We start from the raw sequence: 27,334 nt of genomic DNA on the forward strand, positions 1-27,334 counted from the left end.
AAAAATCACAATCATTTAAGTCAAAATATTAGATTATGACATTTAAAGTTGATTATACACAAAAGAATAGCATGCCACTTTGACTTTGTTTCACATACAGCGGAATGCAAATTATTATTACAATTCATTTATAGCTAGTTTGGGAGGAAGGAAATGGATAGCAAAGAAAGATTTTGAAAGGATTTTAAATTTTTTCCATCGTTTGAGAGTAAAAGTGGGAAGGAAAAGAAAGGATTTGGAAAGACTTCACTTCCCTTTATGTATTGGAAAACTTTCTGCCCAAGTTGGACGGAAAAGGAAGGAAGACCTGATGCTTTAAGTGAACTTTTTAATATGACAACATTGCCCTCAAAATCATGATACAAAAATTTTAAATTTTCGATGAGTTTCTCAACTTATTTAATTCACATTTGTTTACAAAAATGACAAATTTGTAAAGTAATTTATTTGAGTATCTTTTCTTTTCATTTGTTTTCAACTCCCAAACAAAAGAAAACTACTTACCTTCTTTTCTTTTTTAAAACTCTCAAACAACTTAGATAGAGAACTTGGATCCTTTCTCATCCTTTCTTTTCTTTTCTAACTTCTCTTTTCTCTTCTTTTCTTTTCTATTCTAAACTCCCAAACTAATAAAAAGGTTTTCTTATTAGAAATAAAAAAACCGTTTTAATTCTGTAGATGCCCGTAAGGATTGTCAAAATTGAAAACTGCGGTTCTAAATTAGATCACCGCAAAACAAAGAGGGCCTTAATTGCAATTTTCCTAACTATAAATTGATTTAATTTTCCCCCCTCGAACCTTAAACCCCTAAAACCCCCTCTCCTTCAACGAGCCTCCTTCAACCGCCCTCTCCACCGTCACCGCCGCCGTTCCCCCAGATTCCCCACCGCCAAAGTCACCCGAAACGTCCTCACTTTCCTCCGCCAGCTCCCTACGATCAAAATGAGTGGTGACGATAACGATAACGAGAGTAATTATGCCTATGGCAAGAGGACTCTGGCGCCGCACTTATTGAAGGAGAAAGACTATTCGGCATTGGAGGAGCTGTTTCGCCACCACATCGAGTCTTTCGACCATATGGTTGAATATGGAATCGAGACTATGCTACTCAATATAAAGCCTGTTCAAGTTTTCCACCCGCTTTCCAATCAAAAGCTTAGAAATATCCTTTTTTATCATTTAATTACTGGTTTTTCTTCTTTGTTGTGACTATTTGTTTGAGAAAAAATTGAATTTGTCTGAGCATGGTTTGGCTCCTTAACTGATACCATACTTTGGTTTGGAAAACCGGAAATATTTCCACCTCAAACTGAACGTCAGTTAAGGACAATGAAGGATGCTTTATATCCATTTGAGGTACAATTTGAAGATTATTTTTTTTTTTTCCCAAAAAAAGTATTTTTGTGATATATATGTATTGATGTTGAATTTGCCACTTTTTTTCAGTGCAGACAAGCTAGAATATCTTATACTGGGACGTTCATGATGGACATCTGCTTTCAATATGGTGATGGAGCTGTCATTCGAGAAAAATTCAATTTTGGGCAGTTCCCGATTATGTTGAAGGTCAATGGCCTTTTACATTATTTTTTGAACTTTAAAGGTGGCTAATTTTGTAGTTTAGAACCATTAAATTTTTATATATGTGACATGTTTAGTAGTGAATAAAGACACCGAAATGTGAGGTAATTTAAGATTAGGCAATAAAAAAAAGAAGCTAGTTGTCCACTGATGAACTGATTTCAGACTATTGATGCAGTAAAACTGCTTTCTTTATTGCAGAACAAAGAACAATGGCATAAGTATGGCCCATGCTTCATTATTTACTTTTACTATACATCACTTATCATATTTGAAGTCCCCTTTAGTTGGCTTATGTAATCCCAACCTTGATGAAGATGATCAACCTTCTTTGTATTGGATTTGAAATGCATATAATTTCTCTCAAATCTTCGCGGAAGATGATAGAACTTGAGAGTGGAAAGTATCGAACCTGACTCCATTAAGGTAAAAAAAAAATTGATAAAAGATAGGTTATCTGTAGTAATTCGATATTTAGGTCTATTTAGGCCAAGTATATGATGAATCTTTTTTGTCAGCAATTTTTATTTTGATAAGCTCGTTAGTTCAACTCTTTGATGCCCAATTATGGAAGTTAATTGGGTAAGCTGTGCCGTGAACCACTGGAAGTTTTAAAAAGAATAAGTAAATTTGAATGATCATGAGACTGTGATTTCTCATCTATAACACGTTAAAGTTCACCATTTGGAAAGGAAGGATCTCATGCAAGTTGTACTTACATTGTCAGAGATGGTATTCGTTGGCAGAATTCAAAGATTTAAGTGGCATTACTGAGTAAACTTTGACTTCCATGCTATGGAGTTCAGCTGCAACATATGTGTTCAGTGCATGCCATGCTATATTAACGTGAAAGTTTTCATCGTATGTGATATTTAGCTAACTACTGACTATTCTTTGTATTTCTTTGTTGTCTCATATTGGACTCTGGTTATGCCTTGTGCAGTCAAAACTTTGTTACCTGAGGAATCTTCCTCCCAAAAAACTAGTTTCTCTCAAAGAGGAGCAGTCGGAAATGGGTGGGTAAGTGTGCTAATGATTTCTCTAGTGTGCTTTTGGCTGATGATTGCCTCGTGTTTTTGATATACTTGACATGATTTTTCAACCAGCTTAATTTATTAATAATATATTGAATATATAACCTGCATTTGAATGTAATGTAGTTTTATTTCTTTTATCAGATACTTCATTTTGAATGGGCTTGAAAGAGTTGTTCGACTTCTGATTTTGCCAAAGCGAAACTATGTAAGTAGGGCATTTATGGTGTTAATAGAGCAGGTTTTAGTAGATTCTTTTAAGGAAACAGCTCAGATTCAAGGTTGATTTGCAATTTGACAATTATATAAAAGACTTTTAATTTTTAATGGAAATGAAACATTTTCTTGATGTTACTTTTTTTGATTATTCTAATAATTCATCTTGGGTTCCATGGCTAATTTCCAGCCTACGAGTATGGTACGAAATTCATTTCGTGAACGGCGAGAAGGATACACTGATAAAGCTGTTGTCATAAGGTTTGTTTTGAGTTAAGGCTTTTTTTTCTTCCCTCCCCTTGATTGACATAATTATTTGATAGTACGATAATTACTTGTAGTTCTACATTACTTGTATGCATTTTGAGCTGGTATGCTGAAGTCACAATGCATGATATCACTTGTACAAGATGTATAGTTGCTATCAGTTAAGAAAACCAAACACTGCTTCAAAAGTAGCTCTATACTTGTGTCTCAGCATATGACCTCCTTATTTTATTAACAGTATTCCCCTCTTTCTTATTTCCAGATGTGTTAGAGAGGACCAATCAGCAGTGTCACTGAGACTGTATTATCTTAGTAACGGAAGTGCCAGACTTGCCTTCTGGTGAGGATTGTTTCTGAAATTTCATGGAAGTTATTCAGGGACAGTGGAAAAAAATAGTCCTGGCTAATGTTACCATTTGTACCATTGTAGGATACAAGGAAGGGAATACATGCTTCCTGTTGGTGTTATGCTAAAGGTATTTTTCACTATCATCTTTATATCTATGCATGCTTCTCATACTTGATGCATAATCTGAGTGACATGCTTTGTAGAATGTCTTTCTTCTCTGCTAAGGGAAAAATGGCCACGCTCACCTTCTATTCCACTAATTATGTTTAAGAGTGAAAATAAATGATAGAATGGCTGTAAGAGAAGTTAATGATACATTGGTAAATTCCAGTGCTGCTAATACATAGATGAGGATAAAGGTGTTTGTAGAATATTGGATAAAATAGATTCTCTGGAAATTCTACTTATTTGTAGGACAATTTTGATGGTTTCAGGATTAATTTTAATGTATCACTAGTAGATTTATTTTAGATTCATATTCTTTTAGCTTGAAGAGCATTTTCTGTTATTAACAGTGAGATTGGCCACAGCTCTATAGAATATCAAGTCTTTTTAGGCTTTAAGATACTTGTGATTTTAGGATTTACTAGGCCTTATTTTTCTCTATCTACTTTGTGGGTTTCTTGCTTACTGCATATCTGATGTTATTCCTTGTAGGCATTAGCTGACACCACGGACCATGAAATCTTTGCGTGCTTGACGTCTTGTTATGATGATAATTACGATTGCGTAAAAGGCTCTGTTGGCTCCCAGCTTGTTGGAGAACGAGCAAAAATTATTCTTGATGAGGTTCAGGACCTGTCTCTTTTTACTCATAAACAGTGCCTGCAACACATCGGTGCGTAATGGTTCTGTCCATTGGCACTAATAATTGCTTAAAGTTCTCTTTTTTTGCATCATGCATTATGAATCTCATCATTTTTCAGGGGAACACTTTCAACCTGTTATGATTGGACTGGAGAATGAAAGTCCCTCTGTTGTAAGTCCATCTTTTTTTTTTTTTTTAGGTCTTAGACAGTTTTATGTCCTAATTTTTATTGAGAATGATTCTCATGAGTTCTTAATCAGCTTTTGTTATCTGGATATGCGGATTGTCAGAAGTATATTTGGTTGTTTGTTTGGTTAACTTCTAGTTGTTGGTCTCTACGTTATTCTGTGTAATGGTTCTTTACCTCTCCTTTTTGCAGGTTGCTGCTGCTGTTTTGAAGGACTACATATTTGTTCATCTTGATAACAATCATGACAAATTCAACTTGCTCATGTTAGTTCGTTTTCTCTGTTTGTGAGTGACTGTGTGCATGTGTTGATAGAGTGTGTTTGTCTCCCTTTGTCTCTGTCTTTGTAGACGCATGCACACCTATGTATGTATGTATGTCATATGCATATCACGTTAAGCCTTGATATACGTTTTTTCATCTTCTTCTCTCTAGATTTATGGTGCAGAAGCTTTTTTCTCTGGTAGATCATACTTCTATGCCAGACAATCCAGATTCTTTGCAAAATCATGAAGTTTTGTTGCCTGGTCACTTGATCACCATTTACCTCAAGGTCCAGCTCTGAACACTTCTCATTTTTACATTATAGAAGGGTTAAATGTTGTTGTGATTGCTTTAATGAACACTTCTAGAATTTATGGCTACAATTTGTGGTAACTCTTTAAGAAGAAGAGTGGTACATGTGATTTATTGGACATATAGATTTTGATGCAGATGTTTAAGAAATTATCTAAAAAATGGACCGTATTTCTCTGTTGAATAAGCTAATTGTTGATAATCAAATCCTGCTTTTTAAGATTTTCATCCTGCTACTGGCCTTTTGCCCTGTCACAAGTTGGTTTTCAAGTGGTGATAGTTGAGGACTATTATCATTTTATTACTGCTGTATCTGTTGGACCAGGGGCTTGACAAGAAATGGATTAGGTTTATCATACTCTAACTTAATCATCCCCCTCTTTCATTTAGTAAATGTCTCTCCACATGGTTAGTTTTGGATTACGTCCCGTTGGTTGCCAAATTCCAGGTTGCATGGCAAGAAAATGCTTTTCAAATGAAACCATTTTGCCCAAGGGACCTCTAGAAATCTTGGTTGAGATGGCAGTGTCATTTGAAGGTCCACCATAACCAATGTATTGTGTTAAAGGAAACCGATATCATGAATAAGGTATAGTTTGCAGTAAAGGCCTTTTACCTTTGCTGCCTTATGAAGAGAGGTTGCTTTGTTTATTCTAAAATTTCTTAGATGAAACTTTATGTGGAAATGAAGCTACCTTATACTCACACCAAACTACCAAAGTTTTCTATCAAAGTGCATTCATGTTATTTTCTACTCTTGAGGTTGCAGATGTAGAAACTTTATGATAAACTGGTTTGTTAATTTGCATTCTACTCTAGTCTTGTTCAGGAAATCCTCCTTTAAAAAAATTTTAAAAGTCGATCTGGCAAAAAATAAAAAAAAACAGTATAATGGATCCGAGAATGGACTTGCAAGCAAGACAATATTCCTGAGCCAAGCCTTCTTCATATCCCTATGAACTAAATCTCGGACTGGAGAATTGCAAATCTTTCTCAAGTGTTGTGCTTTCATTAGTTTTCCTGTTGCCTACCTCCTCTGCGTGTCTCTTTTTTCCATTTTCAGTTGGGGTTTGGGTTGGGAATCATAGGTGGTTGGGCATTAATGAAATTCACTATCGCTGCGGAAATGGGAGGAGACAGAAGGCAAATTTATGATACTTATTTAAAAGTGGCAAAATGCATTGCATGAAAATTGGTAAACCTGTGGTAGGTTGCTTGTAGTAGACCATGGTGTTTGGTTATTATGTTGATTTATCGTGGTGCAGGTTCTTACTTTAAGAATAGTAGTAGCAGACTAATACTTGCACAGTCAGGACTTCTAGTGAGAGGCACAATCTATCTAGTGCAACAAGATCAAAGTTTTTAAAAGGCAGTTTTTAGTTTTGTGCATTAATATACAAGCAAGAGATAACACCCTAACAAAACCTACTAAAATTTCCATAGATGTTTGATAGTGCTTCTTCAAGCGGTAGGATATATTAGTTCCTGGGCATCTAAGCCAGCAATTTTACAGTAAAGGAAAACAAGCAAGGGCTCAGTTAGTGCTCAAAACTGTCTTGCAGTTGTTCCTTTTGGCTTTAAGAAAGCAATGAGGGCAGAGTGAGAGCTCAAATCTGTTTTGCTGTTGTTCCTTTTGGATTTTGTTTGGGATATGAACCAAGAAAGTCTGGGTGTTACATCTCGAAAGTACGGTATATTATCTCACTTTTGGAGAGGCGCAGATGGAAATGTTTTATTCTTGGGTTTTACACCTGTTAAGCCCCTTGAAGCATGGTTTATTATGTCTTGCTCGAGTTTGTCTTGGAGAGATTTTAGGGCATGACTGGAAAACAAAGTGATAGAGGGTTTAAATCTGCTCTTGGCTTTACACCACTTGAAGTCCTGGAAAGTATGCTGTATTATGTCTTGCTAGGGCATGACTAGGATCGCAAGAGTGAGGTGGGTTGCAAGCTTAAACTCAATCAACCCTACTTATGGATTAGTATAGCTGTAAGTAGTTTTGTTTTGTAATTCAAATTTTGACTACCTAATCTTCTAGGTTTTCTAAACCTTTATTTCATTGATAGTCATTAATGAGATAGACAACACATAGGGGATCAAAGACCTAAAGATGTAATTCACCAAGCAGCTTGGCTGGCTAGCAATTGAGAGTTCATAGATTGCATATTTGTAACATGCATGTGTACTTAGTTAACAAACCATGCAATCACAACTAGACATGCATTTCTCTCAACATTGAAACATCTTAATTTGTTTTGGGGTCTCTCAAGAACATACGCAGCACCATCTGATGCAGGATGAATTTTTTTAAAATTAGCAGGATAAGGTCTACTTCCATTATAATCAAGGCAAGGATAATGAAGCAATTAGATTAGGATTCTTAGGAATAGTTAGAGATGTGAATTAGATTAAATCCTATCTCACATATGCATTTCTAGAAGTATGCAGACTTATCATGTGTAATTTTGTTTGACATCTAATGAAAGCTTTGTTGTTGTTAGTTCTTCAATTAGAACTACTAAGGGTGTGTGCTGAACCAGCCCCTTTATCAAGAGATTTTTATTGGTTTATTCTAAAAACCAAACCTTTGATCATGGGTTAAAGGGATTTTCCATTTCTTGTGCTTCCACCTGTGACACCATTTATATAGTGCGATTGCCACGATAAGAAGAAACACCAAATCTCACGTAATCCAGTTGCTGAGTTTTGGTAGCTACAGACAACTATTTTGAAAAATTCTTTTATGACCAACTCTTGAATCTAGCTCATACTCTTTGTTCTCTTTTACATGTAGCAGACCAGGTTGAGCTACCAAAGTCAACATATATCTGGATAATAATTATCTATAAATGTATTAGTAGATTGAGAAAAACTGCATTGTCTTGTGCAAAAGAGTAGTAAAACAATAATTCCTCAACAGCCAAAACTTGTCAATTATGGAGAAATTTATGTACTTGACAATTAGGTTAGAGAGGGGTATGATTTTCTGTAAAGGCACCGTTTAGTTTGAAGGAAATGAAGGGAAAGGAGAGGAAAGGATACCAATGGTAAAGAAAGGAGAGGAGAGTGATTTTCATCTACCTTGTTTGGATTAAGTATGGAAGGAAAAGAAAGGAAATACTGAATTTTTGTTTGGATTGAAGAAGAAAAAGAAAGGAAAGAAAAAGATTCAAGTGTTAATTTATTGGACAAGACAGGGAAAAATGATCTTTAAAAAAAAATTTAATTATTTCAACTAATTTAGTTTCATTTCGCCATAACTCAACAAAACTAGACCCTTCCCTCCCTATCGTTTCCTTTCCCTCCTCAAAAATGAATCCAAACAACAAAAATCAAATCTCTCCAATTCCTTGCCTTTTGTTTCCCTCCCATTCCCTCAATCCAAACAATGCCTTGGGGTCTCCTTTCTCCCAAAACACAGGTCATATATATAATCAGTTCATTTATTGGTGGGAGAAATCTCGTGCTATTTTGTGGTAAATTATGACCTTGTGTGTGTCATGTAGCCTCAAATTCATCTTCTTTAACACTTGTAGGAATATGCTTAACAAAAAAAATTGTAGAAATATAATAAAATTTAAAATGTCAATGCTATTAAGATGTTGGCTATTGATGTTTTAAAGACATAATTAAGGTCTTGTATTGGATGTTGTTTATAGTCCTAGCAATCAAAATGGGAGGATGAGTGGGTTTAACAAGTACAAAAATAATTCCACATCTGATTGAGATTTTATAAGTGCAGAATTAGCTTCACTAAAACAAACATTTTTTCTATATCTTGTCCGTACTTTATGTGATTGTTCATCAAGTCATAATGGTAGATGTTTCATATGCTAGTCTTATCCACCTTCCCCCACAAGAAAAAGAGAACAACAAAACCATAGTGTATGAATTTGTTAAAAATTTCCTTCTATCGCGTCACCCTCCTCATTCCCCATTGTCCAGAGTGTAGAAACCTCACCCTGTGGAAGTAAAATTTCTCCAGATAAAAAAGAAATGAGAAATAAACCAAAACTGGACTTGTTAAAGTGAAGGAATCAACAAATGATCAAGAAAAAGTTGTGTAAAAATTATATCTGTGACTATAATCATGATCCAGAAAAGGAGAAACTAGTCAACTGAAATTGGACTCAATGAAAGTAGAGGAATGATCAAGAGACTGACACTTAAAAAAGTTCCAAAAAAGAAACAAGGTAAAAAAGGAAAGCACTCACATCTGATTTGAGTGGCCAGCTTTGTATTCTACCTAGTGGATAATCCAGGTCTTACAAATTTACCCAAGAGTCTGCCGCCTTTTGGCTATAATACCATGATCAGTAGCCCGTCAAACTATACGTTTATTACTATTGCAAAATGGCTTTCTCAAATTTTAAAATTTAGGCTCCCACATTTTAACTGGCGCTCCAAATTTGAAGTTGTCTTTTCTACTATTTCAATGTTTATGATGTCAATGGTCTAACTTCTAATTTAATTTAGACATCCTTATGTTGTTTGATCTTTTCTTTTTTTTCCCTCGTTGCATAGCATGTATTTTTCTGCATAAATGACGTTGTAAGGGTTCAAGCAAATTCCCCCCAATAAGGGTATTGTTAATTTTTAGTGGATTACCACAATATTCAGCAAAATGGATTATCAAACTCTATTTTTGTTATTTGTGTTACCTTTTTTCAGGAAAAGCTACAAGAGTGGTTGCTCAAGACGAAAAATCTCCTTCAAGATGAAGCTAATAACAGCAATAAATTTGACATCAACAGCTGTATGTTACTATTATGATTCTCAAATTCCGGCTGGATGCTTTTTTCCATGGTCATCTAAAAATCAATAAGATTGAAACTTCCTCTGTTATCCTGAAGTAACAATATTTAACATGCTTTTTTTTGGAGATTGGGTTGATATGCTTTTCTTCTTTTTCAGTTTGAAGTTCATAGTGAATGAACATATGTTGTTATTTGTAGGTTATGATTATTGATTAATAAACTATACCAGAAACAGTGATCTGGAGAATATGTACTTGGAACTTATGATAAAGGACAGGAAAGGCAGAAGGAGAAACAAGATGAAAAGCAAGTCGTAATGTTTTGCAGAGGAGACAGGAAAGAGGGCAACTTCATGTAAAAGAAATTAGACGACGTCAACATTGCATCAATCTTAGAAACAAATATTCACAATTCTTAAAGACCTTTAGTTTTCTAGATCCTGATTGTGTTCCTTCTAGGGGAAAAAAGGTTAAGAAACTTGCAAAGTTAATTGACTAGCTAAATAATTAGCTAATTGAATGAGAAAATAGTGATTTTATAGTCAATACATTATTGAATATTTCCTAACAGTTAAGAAAGTAGTTGCAAAACATCTTATCAAATTGAAATACTAGTTGTATTAGATTGTTATTCGTGTTAAAGAATTCTACACCTGATTTCACATATAGATTGAACTAGGCAAAAGTTAGACATTTGGAAAGGCAAATAAAGATCAAGCCTGTTGGGTTACAGGAGGTTTGCTATAACATAGGGCAGAACTATAATAGAGCTGATGGAAACATCAAATCTTGAAGATTTGACTTGATATGCTGTACAAACTTGCCCAACAATTGGGTATCACATTAAGGAACTAATTTGGTGTTTCAATTGATGAAAGAGTAGAAAGTGTTACTGTTGTATCTTCTTTTTGGGTGGCTATCACTTCCTTAGGTCTTTTTGTATATTGTAGTGCTGAGAGCTGGGGTGCCGTCTCATTTTTTAAATAGTAATTGTTTGGTGATGAATAAATCTGCATATCAGAGATAGAGGAAGGATCTGATAAGTTTCATTAGGTACGCTTCCACCTTGCATTACAAGTGGGAAAATAAGTCGGTAGTACAGAAAATACTCTAAGCTGAATTTTCTCCTTCCTTTTCAGTAAAGACTTTCCTTGTGTTTGTTAGATCCTGTATTCTGGGCCTGCTAAATTTGGCCATGTAGGTGTGTAAAATAGGTGTGTTTTTTGTCCCTCTAAATTTTCCGATTGCTTCTCCAGCCTTTTTTTAGTTCATTTATCTCTCTGTGTGAAACCAAAATGCACCAAAGCATGTAAAAGAAGTAGCCTCAATTATTAGCAAATGGTTTTTGGAGGACATTAAGATAGTAGCATTAACAAAGTTAAAGTTCAGGGAGAGAGAAATGAAGACAATGGAGTGTTTGGTGATTATGAGAGTAGGGATTAGGATATAGCGAAGATCCAGGATGATAAAGCAGCAGATAGACTGCATTTAATGTCTATCATGTTTACCATATAGTGCTTGGGTAAATTTTTTGTTTTGTTAATTCAAACTTGTTAGCATTCCAAAAACTACTGTACTGATATAAACTGTATTTTCCTTGAATTACTTACCTAAGAATATTTCTGCATAATTACCTTTTTATTATATACATTTTATTGGTTTTAGGTCCATAGATTACTAAATGAATAGGATGGTTGAAGACATTATTTGGCACTTATATTGATGACGCTTGCAAAATTGAGTTTTTGCGTATTTAATCGTTAATTTGGGGGTGCATTGGAAGCACAAAGGAGGATATCTTCATAATCTAGACATCTAACCAGCAGAATTGATCTCTTTTCTGCTTTGGCTATTGCAGTAGCTGACATCAAGAAGCTTATCGAAAAAAATTCTCCTAAACAGATCAGCTCAGCTATTGATAACATGCTGAAGACCGGAACACTGCTTACCCAATCTGGGCTGGATTTGCAGCAGGTATTTACATACTACTGGTCTTCTCATCATTTTTTCGGAGTAGTCCTGGGGGCAAAGTTGATTGTCGGGGTGCTATCTTCTGTATGTTGCTTAGAGTTTTGCTTGATTTTACAAAGTATAGAAGTAATTCTGGCAATTCAATTTGCTGTTTAAATTATCTCTATTGTGTTGTTGAATTCCCACTTTGTTTGATAGATAAATATATATGAGGAGCAACTACTGTTGTTTGGCACAGGATACTGTTTTCCTGTCTTTCTTTCATTAGATGAGATTTAACAGTATCTAGTGGATTGGGCTTCCTTTTTTTTTTTTTTCTAGTTAAAGATTAATGCCAATACATTTTAACCTCCAATATGATCCAACATTATCCTGAACTTAAATAACATTCTCTTTCTAAAATTTGGAAATTATATAAAAGGTAATCAGTGATGTGGCCATGAAAGCCTTGTTAGTTCTGGGTTGCTAACTTGTTAAGAACAATGCTTGTCTACTTCCCGTCTTGGTGATTCTTTTTACATATTGAAAATCTAAGTGGATCCAAGTAGTGTAAGGGCAAGAGAAAATATGTATGGGAGAAACCCTTCTCTGCCTTTTTCCGTTGAAGGTTTGTTCCACTACAGTATGACAGGAAGCCTGACGCTAGATGACACTAGAACTTTGATCTGGATAGGAAACTAGGAAAGCTAGCCCTAGCAATAAAAAACTTAAAGCCCTATAGCGAATATGGGTTATCAACAGGCACGGTAGTAGCAAAAGAATCTATTCCACTCAATTCAAATCAAACACGCTAGTTACCTGAAAATTTGTCAATAAAGTCTTCTGGTGGGTACCCTTTTTTGTTCATTTATTTGTGGACCTCATTCATGGTTGATTCTCCAAGTAGACCTACTTTGTTAGAAATCCTTAGTTTTTTCTTTGTTTTTGGGGAATCTAGATGGATGCTTTTTGACCAATTACTGTGCAACGTCTATTTTCCCATTGCATTGGAGAAAGTTGGAGGCTACTAGAATTGTTTTCATATTAGCTGAGCTGTACCTAGGATAGTTGTTAAGAACATGATAAAGTACCTTTTTCCTTTCTTTTTGGTGTAATCAGAAATAGAAATTTTGTTTGTTTTGATTGCACATGGTCTGATGATCCATATCAGCAGGATTCATGTATTATGGTCTTTAAATGGTTACTATTGTGAGAGATCACCATTACAAGGAGTATAACACAGATTATCAAAAATGATAAAAGGCAATGTATTACATGGTGCTTTTCTTTTTGTTGTTGTGAGGACAGGCCTAGGCCTCTCCTGCACGTGGAAAATTTTGTGTATCCATCTGTTCTTGGCCATAGTAGAGTCAGCTCACTATCTAGCCATCTAGCAGTGAGTCAATGTTGGAGAAACGGAATTTTTGTTTCTCCTCTCTCTCTCTCTCTCTCTCTCTCTCTCTCTCTTATGGTTGCTGTGGAACTTCTTCAAGAACTTGAGACTTAAAGTTAACAGTTGCTGAGTGACTAGGGCTAATAACCTCTTAGAGCAAGAAGAAAAGATAGAGGAGCATCGGTATATGTGATAGTGATATGCTGTGAAAAGATAGATCTTACGTATGATTTGTAGAACAACATTAGTACTGACTATTGTACCAATTCTCCGAAGAAAATATGATATTTACTGTGTAGTCACCAAAATATGCCATAAATACCAAAAAAAGAACAATTAAGCTTGTTCATGACTGTAACAACATATATGACGAAAGATACATTTGAGATTGTATGTTAACAAAAAAAGGCGTATCTTCTTTAATAATTCAAATACCTTGGAAACTAATGCCTTCTCATATATATTGGCTCAACACAATGAAAACTAGAATATTCTGTAGATGGATAAGCTACAACTATAATACTAGTCCAACAAATTAGACTTTCAAACAGGCATGTTAATGAAAATATGCTGGAGACTTATATCTCTTGGTTTCTTCATCAAACTATATTTTACTTCTCATTGCATGAAAATATGCATCTATATTGCATCAAAGATTGGTTTCTTTATCCTAGATTATGTGGAGGAGCATGGTTGTGACACATTTTATGGCTTCTTGGATATTTGATATTTGCTTTTAAAATTGTTTTATTGATCTGAGATGTCATGAATGCTTTTGTCAAGCTTCAGCTTTTCTGAAGCTGAAGTTATTATCTTCACATTTTGTGTTTTTATAGAAAGACCGCTGCTGGTCTCAATTTTGGATTCTGATCCAAGAGCAGCAACAAATCACCATATGCATTTTGTTCTTGTTGTTCTACCTTGAAATTTTTGGATCTAATCTATCAATAATGTTTTGATTGTTAGAGAGCTGGTATGACAGTTCAGGCTGAGAGGCTAAATTTTCTCCGATTCCTTTCACACTTTCGAGCTGTACATCGAGGCTCTTCATTTGCTGGTCTTCGCACTACAACTGTGCGGAAACTGCTTCCTGAGTGGGTTTTCTTTCTGTTGATTCATATTTTGCTTGAAATTGTTATTCACTTTGAGGTTTTCGCTTTGCACATATGTTTCCCTGTCTTTCTGCTTTTCACTCATTGTTCGGACCCTTTGATAATTTACAGATCCTGGGGTTTTCTCTGCCCTGTTCACACACCTGATGGGGAGCCCTGTGGTTTACTGAACCATATGTCTTCTTCTTGCCGTAAGTTGGTCTCCTCTGCTTATTGATCTCCAAAGCAGATTTTTATGCTCGTTTATTATATTTGTTTAATTGAGAAAATCAAGCTGGCACTGATGCTTAAAAAGATGGGAAATTTTTAACTTTCCCTATTTCCTAAATGGTCATGGCTGATCTCTAGCAAGTGCTGGGTTTGCACATGTTATGGATAATTCACAATGTGTCATAAACACGATAGATTATGAAGAAATTGTTCGAGAAATCAAAAAAATGGTTGACATTTGTTAAATAGATATGATACTGATGGATCAGCTGGGCTTCTGATGAAGAGAGAATATCACTCTGTTGGTTTGGTCAACGTATTCAAGGTTTTGGTGATTCAAGATTACCAAGGATATACTCTCCAGTGATGTCACATGTGGATTGTTTTGAGTTAACTCATGCATGTCTTGTCAAAAAAAGAAAAGAAGAGAAAAGGGGGGAAAAAAACTCGTACATGTGGCTTAAATTTTGAATTTGGCCTGAAACCACTTGAAGATGTATGATATTTCAGTTTGCTTTGGTTGCAGAAATCTGATTGCATGTTACAAAAATAGTGAAATCTGTTCTGCGGAAAGAACAATGGAGATCATATGTGTTTTGCAGGAGCGTTCTGGCTAGAGAATGCTGAGAAAATGGAGACACACACCTTCTTTTCCATGGCTCCTTCATTAGCGTACAAGAATTTTAGTTTTAACTTGAAGGCCATGCGTACCTTAGAAATCTATCAAAGTTGATAACTCTTAACTCATGGCTCATACGCTCCTAACTCAAATATAATATATTTTTTGTTTTGTGAATCGAGTTATTGATAAGGTTGTGTAAAAGAGTCAAGCCTATATGGTACAATCCATTTTGTTGTGCTTATTGGATATAAAGCAGACAAATACCAAACATGTTTTCTGGCCTTGCAAATGACAGCCTGTAAATATATGATGCAGCTGGTGCTTTTGACTTCAGTAGTTTACTATGTCACTTGGAACCTGAATTGATACAGAGTACGCTGAAACAGGGAAAAGGGAAAGCGAGTATCACACCAAGTAAACAAGGGAAACCTGAATTGGGAAACAGAGAAAATAGATGCTAAGTATAACACCAAGTAAATAAGAAAATAGATGCTAAGTATAACACCAAGTAAATAAGAAAATAGATGCTAAGTATAACACCAAGAAAATAGATGGTAAGTATAGTCCTAGGGAAATTGATTTTCACCAAATTGAGAACTCAATTGTCTGTGAAAAATCCTCTTATAGTGAGCTCCATGTCCTTTTTATATTCTAGGGGCACATGTGTTGGCCATTAGTTGTTATTACTTTGGGTGAAGTTATTTTGTAGAGTATATCATTATTGTGTAGTTAGTTTAAAGAGCTTCTGTCTTTAGTATTTGACTTGAAGAATTTTAGTAAGACAAGTGACTATGTAGTCTGACAATCTTCAAGTGGCCAAATTGAACAACTGCATATGCTATCTTGACATAGCAATACTGAAAGGTCAACTTGTTAAGGCTTGGAGCTCTGAAAGCAAACACAGGTTGAAAATAAAGAGCTTAGATTTAGTGGGAATTCAAGTAAGGTCTTAAATTTCTGCATTACTGCATAAAAAATTATTTGTGGCCCGTCTCATTTAATTACTTCTCTTAAAAAGACAAGCAAGGAAATCCATTTGGGCCTTAAATTTCTTTTGGTATTATTTGTACTTCTTTGGTGCAATGAAAATTTCTTTGAGATTCATATATGTGGGAAATATGTTTCTAAAATATATTTTAATAGAATAAGATTGAAGGAGGTTTATGTCTTCTAAATTGCTTGCTTTAGAATATGATAGGAGGCTAGGAAAGTGAGAATCATATGATACTTGGTTGACATTTGAAGAATTGGCCTGTTATAATAGTTAAGACTATGCCTCATTAAAATCTTAAATGATAAAAAGATGTTCAGGGAAAGGTCATAGGAAGGTAAGTATAGAGCATATGATGATTTGTGCTCTAAGTAAGTTTTGGCAAGAAAACCATGTAAGGATAATGTCTTTCAACTCAATTACAAGTAGCACCTGAAGTTTGGCCAACCAATAGCTAGCATTTTTAGCTGATATATTTTGTAATTGCTGTGCTTTAACTCTCTAAGATTTTATATACTATTTGTTGTCAAGCTCTGTAAAATTTAACTGTCAATCCCACAAAACTAATCTGCAACATATTAGAATATCACTATGCATTAGTCCTAAAAGATTTTGAGAGTTCCATGTTCATTTAATTTACTAATCTTGTCCAACTCTTTGTCCACTTGTCCACCATTGCAGATATGTAGCTTCCTACCTCCATCTCAACTTCCATCCTTCCTTCTTATGTTGAAAGGTATAAAATAACAAACACAATAAAATCCGTATAGTCCATCAAATGAATGAGACCTGTCACTGGACTGATTTCCAATTGCCTCCTAATGGGCACTCAAAAACTTAGAAGATATGCCTCTTAATAGGCTGTTTATTATGCATTATGTTTAGATACAGTCAGGCACGTCACATCTGATTAGCCTGGTGAAAGTTAAAGAATCGTACCATTACTACTTAGACTTAAAAAATGCTTTTCTTTCTGTATATAATTTGAAAAAAAGTAAAGTGATAAATGTAAAAGCATTTAGCAAAATGTCTCCTAACTGGTGCTAGGTAATTAAAAGGGATTTCTTCAGTTGTCTGCAAACATTTCAGTAAGCAGTTAATGATGTTATTCTGGACCCCTTACTCATCTCAGTATGGGGTCCTTGCTCGCAATCTCTTAGCACCCCTCTTCTGTCAACTGGCATTCCGAACCCATTGATTAAAAGCTCTAATGAAGCCTTGGTACTTAAACAGATTGGGTGCCAGAAGCTAAAGTGGAGAGTCATGCCTTAAATAAGGATGTAAAGCATATGAGCCCCACTGAAAAATGTAAGATGTACAAAATGCATGGATCTATTCCATTCTAGTTAATATCAAGAACCAGGCTATCTCCAAGAATGTAGGAGGTGAATAAATTGCCATTTGGTGCACGGGTAAAGATGCATAAAATTTCTTCTACTCTTTAGTCTTTATTGAAGGATCTAGTAATACTTAAGTAGAATTTGCTGAAACAGTCATATGACATCACAGGTCAAAGCAAAGAATGAAACTTAAGAGCAGTCATAATTGATATAGGATCCTAGTAACTAGACATTTTCAACAACAAGATATTCTCAACAAAGATTAGGTTGGTATACATATGATACTGGCTGTGTTGTGTGTGTGTGTGTGTGTATTCTGGCCTGTGATTTTGCTTCTCAGAAGATGTCATTTGAATTTGTGTGAATTGCCAAGATGTAGGTTTTGTGCCTAACAAGAAACGTGGAATGCTTGCAAACTCGATAGCTGTATTTTTCATGGTTAAATTATAATGGAATGTAACATTTTGCCAGGTATCACTTCATACTACGATAACGAGGGAAATGTCAGAGACTTCCTGAAAACTAGGATGTCAATTCTGAGTGTTCTTGTTGGTGTTGGAATGACACCCTCGCTGCCAAAGCTTGTGCAGGCTGGTCCTCCTAAAGTTCTTTCTGTTCTTTTAGATGGTCGTGTTGTTGGTTCAATACCATCTGACCTAGTTGAAAAGGCGGTCACACACATGCGAAGATTAAAATTGTCAGCAACAGCACAGGTATGTTCTGTTGCGTTATGTTTCAAAATTAGTTTTTAAATCAGTACTTATAATGTACGGAAATAATAGATTCCTGAGGATCTCGAGGTGGGATATGTTCCTTTGAGCATGTGTGGGGCATACCCTGGCTTATTCCTGTTCACATCTCCTTCAAGATTTGTTCGTCCAGTCAGAAATATCTCGATCCCTCCTGAAGAGGGCAACAAGTTTGAACTTATCGGACCCTTTGAACAGGTAGTTATAATTGCCAATAGGTACTTCAGCCTACTTGTGCTTCTGTAACTACATAAAGATTTTCTGCTATGTACTTAACTCTTGCACTGGATCCATTGTAGTGCGGAATTTTGCCTTCTTATAAGGATACTGCTTTGTGCAGGTCTATATGGAAATAAGCTGTCCTGATGGTGGAGGTGGTGGGAGGAAGAGTATGTTTCCTGCAACTCATGAAGAAATTCACCCAACTGGGATATTGAGTGTTGTTGCTAATCTTACACCTTGGTCAGATCACAATCAAAGCCCTCGTAATATGTACCAGTGTCAGGTTTGCCACATGTGGTTCAAACAGTTAATTTGTTTGTATAAGTGCTGCTATTCTTACTATTTATGCTCTATGTCATCTAGATGGGAAAACAAACCATGGGATTCCCTTCTCAAGCATTACACAGTCGTGCTGATCAAAAGCTTTATCATCTTCAGGTTTGTTCTGAAAGTTTTGTCCTTTTGCTTTTTATAGAAAATGGCATTTCCAATAAAATGATTCCTTGGTAGCGGCGGTGCAGAGCAACATTATTATTATTATTATTATTATTTGGTTGTATTGCTTCCTCCTCATTATCAAATTCTTTTCCTTTCAGTTAGTTTTTAATGGTAATAGATATTCTCACTGTTTCATGCTTAATAAATGTAAAAAAATGTGTAAGACGATTGCTTTAAATTTTTATCTCTGGGTGGTGGAGCAGCTAAAGCAGAAAATGCTGCTATATAGAAGAGCCAAATATGAGCTGTAGGAGTCCTTTTTTTAATTCACTTTGGTCAATAAGAAAAAAGAGAGAAAAAGGAAAAGAGAAACGAAAGGAGAATATGGAATAATTCAAAGAGTTGATTTCTCAGTCCCTTCTGGTTCATCCAATTTTACTTCGCTAATTTTTTCCTTTTTCAATGACATTTTTGTTTTAGTGAACAATGAGAAGTGTCACAAGAATTCAGGTTAAGTTGATAGGAATAAATAGTATCGTCCTGGTCAAATGATGAGATGATTTCATACTGAATCGTTTCATGATTGTACCAAACAGAACTTATGCTGGGAGGATATAAATGTGGTTGTGGTGGGGTGCCTATCATGGTTAAGAACCTTGATGAATAATGGTATTGTTCATAATACCTGAGTTCTTTTAGATGATACTTTAGTTTATGTTAACTTCATTATTAGGATGGCAATGACTTGGTCTCCCGAAGATCTACTCAAGAAGTGGTCACTTCTAGGTGTGCATCTTCATGAAGCAGTTTTTTCACCCATTAAAGGTGATATTGTTCCATGTATTGCCTTGTTCATCTGTGTGTTTGGAGTCAATCACTTTTTGGAATATGTAATAGGTTGATTGTCTTTCTGCCCCTTGCTTATTAGGTTTTTCCTTGCAAGATTAGGCAATAATTTGATTCAGGATTGCCTTTACTGTTATGATCAATTAAGAATGGGAAATTTTCATATTTAGTTTTCAGTAGGTCTTTGATTATCATTGGCATTGATTGTTGTACACTTGCATTTAGGTTCAGGCACACTGTTTACATTCTAATTTTTTTAAAACAATAAGAATCTCCTATGTGTTGTATTTCATAGTTAACCTGACCTTACTTTTGATGTGGTAAGAAGTCTTGTGATAAATTAACCTGTTTGCGAACAACTATGGAGGTATCCTAAACACAAACATTTAACCAACTCAATGAAACTGCGAGATGGATCAATTTACACTTGCATATCTAGATTGCTGATGTGCCAGCAGTAGCAATAAGTAATATACGTAAAATGGAGGTATAGTGCTATTTGCTTTTTAAACAATTTTCTTAATGGAAACATCTAAAACAATCAAAGAAGGTTCATTCTTTGATAATTTAGCATGTTACTGTGACTTTGGACAAATATTTATTTGCAAATTACTTTGGAAGTGCTGATACAAGTGAGAGAGACATTTATACTTGATATCTGGTGAGATGCGAGTATCATGCAAGATTCTGGGAGACAAGGTGGACAATTTGTCATGTAGAGTAGCAAGTTTCGTACTCTTAACAGATTGCTGATCTCCCTTCTGATGACTTGTATAGTTCTCATTTTTGGGGGGTATTTTGATTTCACTTTCCAGTCTTTGAATATATTTTGAATGTGGCTGATTAACCCTTCTTTTGACTCTGCTTGATATTGTGCCTTACAGACTCCCCAAACACCTATTGTACGCACAAAGGCATATGAAAAGTACCACATTGATGAGTTTCCATTAGGAACAAATGCTATTGTGGCAGTTTTGGCTTATTCAGGGTATGAATTATAAACATGTTGAAAATCTGAATTATATATTATAGGTACTTATACTTTTCTTGGTATCCTGTAGATATGATATGGAGGATGCCATGGTCTTGAATAAATCATCTGTGGAACGTGGGATGTTTCATGGTCACATATATCAGGTAGCATGTGGTGCTTGGAGTTTTAGTTTCTTGACTACAATCAGAAAGATGCAGTATGCAATGATCTTTTTATATTGTACTTGTAGTCACTTTAATTTTTGAACATTATCAATCTTAATCTCAACACTTTTGCTTTACATCTAAGATCTTGTCTTAATTTACTGGGGTACTAGGTTTTTATCATCCTGCATCTTTTGCTAAGAGTATTGAGGAACTAACAAACATTTGTTAGTAGTGTTCAGGCTAAAATCAAAGTACTTTTTTTTTTTTGAGTCATGTAGTCTAATTAGGATTTAATAGAAGTTGGCATAATTGACCCCCAAGAATGTAATTGATGCTGGCTCTGGTCTGGGACTATGGACTGTATCTCCTTTCATTCTGGAATAAGGGAATGTCTTTACATGGTCTGTAGTGCTTCCAATCATGTGAACTATATATGCCAGTATTAGAAGTTTTCAGGTAGGTAAGGCATCATATGCTATGCTCAGTAACTTATGCTTGTTTTTTAGATATCTATGTTAAAGAAATGTGTTTTGGGTCATCTACTATGTTTTTTGGGGTAAATGTGGGCCATTTCTACTTGTGTGATTACCAAGTCTCTTAAGTTAGCAATTAGAAAGAAGTGGTTGTTACTACCGTATAGCACTTCCCCGAGTGTTTGATAACCGAAAAACGTAATTCAAAATAATTTTAGGCAATGTGTTTGATAACCTAAAAACCGTTCAGAGACTCACCTAAACTTTCTTCTTGCACTACAATGGACCAGTGTGCAAGCATTCTAGGGATTAATAAACCATCTTCAGAGGTTTCTGGTTTAGAAACGAAAAGTTGTGTTCTTAAGAGAATGTTTGTTGATACACTTGTATGAAACATTTCAAGTACTTGCTTGAAATGTTGAATATGAACTGTCTTCTAGTTGGTGAAGTATACAGTCATACATGAGTAATGGAATTGAATCTTGAAATGGGGTTTGATTAAATTAAGTGAAGTTATATCTTCACTAGAAATAAAATTGGAATTAGAATTATTATCTCTAGCTCCAATTAGTATTCCTACTCAAGGTAAGATCACTAAATAAAGGAATCAAGAATGCATCTTACTATCCAAAAACTGCTCAGCAACGGTCGGACAAGTAGGGAATGTTGAGGTGAACTGGAAAGATTGGCTATCCACAACAAGTGATCAATTAACTTCTTGAGTTTTAATTAAAAAAGTTTCTTTGCCAATTACACCAACTTTCTCCTCCCAAGAACACTTGTGTGTCCACTCTACATGTTTGCACAGGCTGAAAACACACTGAAAACCATTAGACAAACTCAATATCCAACTGCTAATATTGGAAGACATTATTCACTACAATGGAATCTTCCCTTTGTACCAAAACCTTCTCCAAGTGTGTTTTTTGTCTTCTTCCAAAAGGCGTTATACATCTTCTAATTCATGATACTTGGTAGTGGATGTTTAAGGTGCCTTATGGGAGCACTGGTTTGAATGCACTGAATACTTGCTAACCATGTTGCAGGCATTTGCTGATTTTTTTCTTTTGCTGTTTTACTACAAAACCATCTTTTAGGATGGAAGACGTGGTTCCCCGAGACTGTAGTATAAAGCAGAAAAAAGGAAAATTTTAGATTTGTTTCTCCTAATTAATTTCCTTATATCCATTAAAGTAATACGCATCTACACTACAATAACTGTCAAACTTCATTTTTTGTCTTTCTTCAACTATAGGAATCAAATATCATAGTCTAATTAGCTAATATTGTTGCTTTGTACTTATTGCTTGATTGATTTGTCTTGTTTTCATCTTAAATGACTGGTTTAGGAGGCAAGGAGTGCTACTATTTCAACTTGTCTTCTTGTTTCATTTCAAACCCTTAACAGTATTTAGGACAATTTTGAGTTGTAGTAATTGTTTACTGCAGCTTTAGACTACGATGATATTGTTACATCGTATATGTTGTTAGGGTTATTTCATGCTTGAAAAACATCACCTTCCCTGTCCCCTTGAAAAGAGAGAACTTAAAATAGAGTAAACAGAAAGAGATGATCGATGTCTTTCACAAATACTTATTATGCATTTTCATTTCTTATTTGGTTATGCTAGGTCATTGTTTTTGCTTGATTCACAGCTATCATTTTCTGCTTGTTCACTTCTTTGAGTTCTAATATGCAGACAGAAACAATAGACCTTACTGAACAGAGAAGCAATTCTGGTCGTGGACAGAGAATATTTAGAAGAAGCAACCTAGACAAGTCATCTCAGCATCTGGTTGATTCTGACGGTCTTCCATATGTTGGGCAGGTAAAAAATCTTTCTTGCATCAAAACAACTTTCCCATCACCAATTACTGATTCTTTAGCATAAATGCCAGAGGATAAAGCCAAATGAACCATACTGCAGCATCTATAATGAGATAACAAGTTCAACATCAAGTACCAAGTTAAAAGGATCTGAGTCCGTTGTTGTAGACTATGTTGCTGTTGATGTGAAAAACAAGAATAACTTACAGAAGGTGAGTTTTCCTGCTTGTTCTAAATATTAACATGAAATTAATATTATTGTTGGTTCTGAAAGAATGTATGCTAATTTGTTTATGTTTCTAAATATTCACGTGAAAATATTTTTTTGGTTGAACTTATATGTTGCATTTGAAGGTTTTCTACTCCTTTTGTCTTTGACTTTTTGCCCTTGGTTGACTACTCTTCGTCACTCAGGTGTATATATGTGCCAAAGAAAGCAGCTATGTTGATAAGTGAATTCAGATTATCTAATATCTGATAGGAAGTACTTGAGGACTTATAGTTTGATGATGTGATTAAATTTTATTATGAGTGTTGACGATGTGAATTGTCCTTCTGATTGCTAGATAACCGTTACCTTGGCGGTCACTTTTATTCTTTTTTGCGAGAATGTTTGCTCGTGTATTGCTGTATCTATGCTTGAGAAACATAACATGCAAGAACATGCTTGCATCTTTTATATATATATATAGAGAGAGAGAGAGAGACAGAGAGAGTTCAATGCGGATTATTTAGCTTTGGTCCTGTTGTTTTGGTTCCTCACCTTTTTACAAAATCATATCATGCTGATCTACTTAGCACAATGCTTTAGCATGCTTTAAATGTTTCTGGCTGCTTTTCTCACAGATTTCTTGGAAGTGGCACTGGCTCAATTGGATGTTTTACCCCTTTCTTTTTCAGGTTAATATACGTTTCCGACGTCCCAGAAATCCTATAATTGGTGATAAATTTAGCAGTAGACATGGCCAGAAAGGTGTATGCTCTCAACTCTGGCCAGATATTGATATGCCATTCGCAGGACTCACTGGAATGCGGCCAGATCTTATTATCAACCCTCATGCTTTTCCGTCAAGAATGACAATTGGGATGCTTTTAGAATCTATTGCTGCTAAGGTAATGCTAGCAAGCTTGCATTATGTTCTCTTCTAGAATAGTGCAAAGTACATAATTTAGCAGAAATACATGTAAGTTGGATATCATCTGTTGATAAAGTTGATGAATCCAAATTATTTGCAATATTGCACAGTGTCTTTTGGACTGCTGACATTGTCGTTCAGCCATGACGTGTCAAAGCTTTTCCTAACATCTGTGTTACACAGCGGAGCTTCTTTCTGGTCTTAGCCTAGCACGACCATCTTTTAGAGCCTGTCAGTGGAATGACAAATGCATTAGTAAATTCAGAGTTCTTTTATTTTCTCCCAGCTCTTGAAGCCTGCAGCTCTTTTCCAGGGAATAAACCTATAATCTGCAAAAAAAATATATTATTTGATGTTTGCCAAATAGTATTAATTTTGAATCTTACATATTTTTTGTACTGCTATTTTTACAATTCTAAACTGCTTGTTTCTAATAAATATCGTCCATGAGATATTCAGGCATGTAATACAGAATATTTTTAGCTTTGAAGCTTTTGCATTCCAACTTGGGCAATTATAAATGTCAGAACGTAGAGATTTTGAATGTCTGTCCTGCCATAGCTCTTCAAGAGGCCATCATGTGCAGGACTTATCCTCAAAGTAAATCTGGTCTACTAAGATGGGATTCAATTTTTCAAAGTTGAGCCTAAGTTGTATGAGTTACTTCTTCTTTGTCTACAAGATAAAGAGCGAACTTGTACTCTGTTAATAAACTGTCAAACTGCTGGTGGACTTTGGCAGTCTTCTTGGCCTTGGTTGGAGTGCAATGAGCAGTGACTCGTAACATAGAAGCCTTCTGTTGAGCTGTGATTTACTATTGCTGGAAGAAGATAAGGACAACGTCTAGGGTACTTCACCTTCATGCAATTATGGGTCACTTTGGACAGAAAGGATCGACCAGGCTTAGGAAGAACCTCACAGTGCAACTAAAAATTGTTTTCAGGAGCAGCCTTTACTTGGGTGTTATAGATGGTCTTGAAGTGTATGCTTATCTTTTGTATGGTTTTTTGGATCAAGTTCATAGGTATAGATAGGTGTTAATTGCTATGAGTAGGTTAAAAATTTAAAAGAAGGCCCTCCTTCGGCAGAATCATAATGAAGAGTTGATTTTCAACTAAAATTTATTCCTTCCTTTTCTTCTCCTAATCCAATTCATGATGAACTTGTATATTTTGGTCAAGTGCCTGTGGTCGATTAATGCATTTAAACGTTATAATAGTTTTAGCATTCCCATTCTTGTCAATATGGAGCCTTTTATCTTTTATTACACATGAAATTTAATTTAAGCCACTTCCTGTAGTTTGTCTTTCCTTTGATTGTCTGTAACGATTAATCATTGATTTAATAGCTAGCTCATCCCTATCTTGTTATAGGGTGGTGCCTTGCATGGGAAATTTATGGATGCAACTCCTTTTACGAGCTTGCTGAAGAAGGGAAATGAAGGACAGGAGTCTGAATCAAGTTCACTGGTTGATGAACTTGGCTCAATGTTGACTGCTTATGGGTTCAACTACCATGGTTCAGAAGTACTGTACAGTGGGGTTTATGGAACTGAACTAACATGTGAAATATTCATTGGGCCTGTTTATTATCAACGACTCCGACATATGGTATCTGATAAATTTCAGGTATCATCTTCTGTTAAAAACAATAAGTTAGTAATATATTGGTTCTCTTTGAAAGTTCTGGTGTATTAATGAATTAATTGTTAATGTTTTGTGTTTAGTGTACAAAATCTAGACTTTGGATTTGCCTAGAAAATGCATCTAAGACAAATATTGCTTTCTGTTTTTTGAGTGTTGTCCAAATTCTGCATTTGATGCAGAATGTAACTAGTACCATTTTCCTAAGCTGGCTTGCTTGGTCATGTCCACTACTTGGAAAAATCAGCTTCTTGTCCTTTCTATTGCATGGTAGAATTTGTAGACGAGTTCTTGGCATGTTTTTGACAAAAATCTTAAGAGCTAGCAGTTGCAGTGGCATCTTTGATTTTCTTAGTGACTAACCGTACAAAATCTGATTGTTGAATTTGTCCTACGTCGTCAGTTTATGTGGGTGTAATAGGGGATTGATTTGAATGATATGCACAGAATAAAGTAACTAATGTTGTGGAAAATTGATCTGCTTCTCGGTGAGTTTCCAACAGTGTTTGGCTTTTGCATAGTGACTTCCTCACATTCTCGTGGCTTTATCTATATGCTCTTTGTGTATAATTCCTTTGCATCTGGACGGTTATAGACATAGTTGTTGCGTTGAACTTGCTCCTTTCTTTTCTCAGGTACGGTCTACTGGAACGGTAGATCAAATAACCAGACAACCTATTAAAGGAAGGAAGCGTGGTGGGGGTATCCGGTTTGGGGAAATGGAAAGAGATTCCCTTCTTGCCCATGGTGCAGCATATCTGTTGCATGACAGGCTTCATATTAGTTCTGATCATCACGTTGCTGATGTGTGCTCTATTTGCGGAAGCCTCTTGACAACATCACTCATCCCAACAAAGCAACGAGCAATCCGCGAGATCATTGGTCTGCCACCCGGTAGGATCCCCAAAAAAGTCATGTGTGTTGCTTGCCAGACAAGTAAGGGAATGGAGACAGTTGCAATGCCTTATGTCTTTCGATACTTAGCAGCAGAGTTGGCAGCCATGAATATCAAAATGACCCTACAGTTGAGTAGTGGAGCAGAAGCTTAATAACCATTTGATTGGAAATTTGGCAACAAAACCTGCCTGAGTAAGACAGGTGGAAGTGTGCCATCCATAATGCAGAAAGACTAATCTCGAAAGTTTCCAATCGGGCAATAAGCTGGTGCGCACCAGGGGGTTTGTTGGTAGCGGCCTTTTGACAGCACACTACTGGGTTATAGGCTGTCAGAGTTGAGATGGCTTATCTGTAAGAGCGGATTTCTTCTTGTTTGTACTGCAACATCTCATTGTATTGTATTTAATAAAAATTATCGCATTGTATTATTTGCCTCATTTGAGTAGGTTTAGCTATTCAACCTTTGTTCCTTGGATACTGATTCCAAGTTTGTAATATGTTTGACATGATAGCTTTTCCAATGAAAGAGCAAAAGGAGATTTGAGATATTGTATAGTATTTGAGAAATAA

General features: G+C 35.5%; 1 protein-coding gene across 1 annotated transcript; it reads left to right on the forward strand.

Annotated features, from left to right (window-relative positions):
- Window positions 1–788: 788 nt before the first annotated feature.
- LOC113716029 (DNA-directed RNA polymerase I subunit 2) lies at window positions 789–27,312 on the forward strand. Its single transcript, XM_072070639.1, has 27 exons — window positions 789–1,162; window positions 1,274–1,356; window positions 1,447–1,566; window positions 2,525–2,601; window positions 2,760–2,823; window positions 3,022–3,092; window positions 3,361–3,438; window positions 3,529–3,574; window positions 4,105–4,285; window positions 4,374–4,426; window positions 4,635–4,708; window positions 4,878–4,995; window positions 9,690–9,774; window positions 11,633–11,748; window positions 14,084–14,211; window positions 14,341–14,420; window positions 17,864–18,105; window positions 18,175–18,339; window positions 18,482–18,646; window positions 18,727–18,801; window positions 20,532–20,635; window positions 20,709–20,784; window positions 22,961–23,089; window positions 23,160–23,300; window positions 23,989–24,201; window positions 25,598–25,852; window positions 26,503–27,312. The coding sequence occupies exons 1-27, from the start codon at window positions 943–945 to the stop codon at window positions 26,914–26,916; spliced, it is 3,573 nt and encodes a 1,190-aa protein (XP_071926740.1). The 5' UTR covers window positions 789–942; the 3' UTR covers window positions 26,917–27,312.
- Window positions 27,313–27,334: the final 22 nt, after the last annotated feature.

Source organism: Coffea arabica, chromosome 11c (genome assembly GCF_036785885.1).
Source record: "Coffea arabica cultivar ET-39 chromosome 11c, Coffea Arabica ET-39 HiFi, whole genome shotgun sequence".
Classification (NCBI taxonomy): Eukaryota; Viridiplantae; Streptophyta; class Magnoliopsida; order Gentianales; family Rubiaceae; genus Coffea; species Coffea arabica.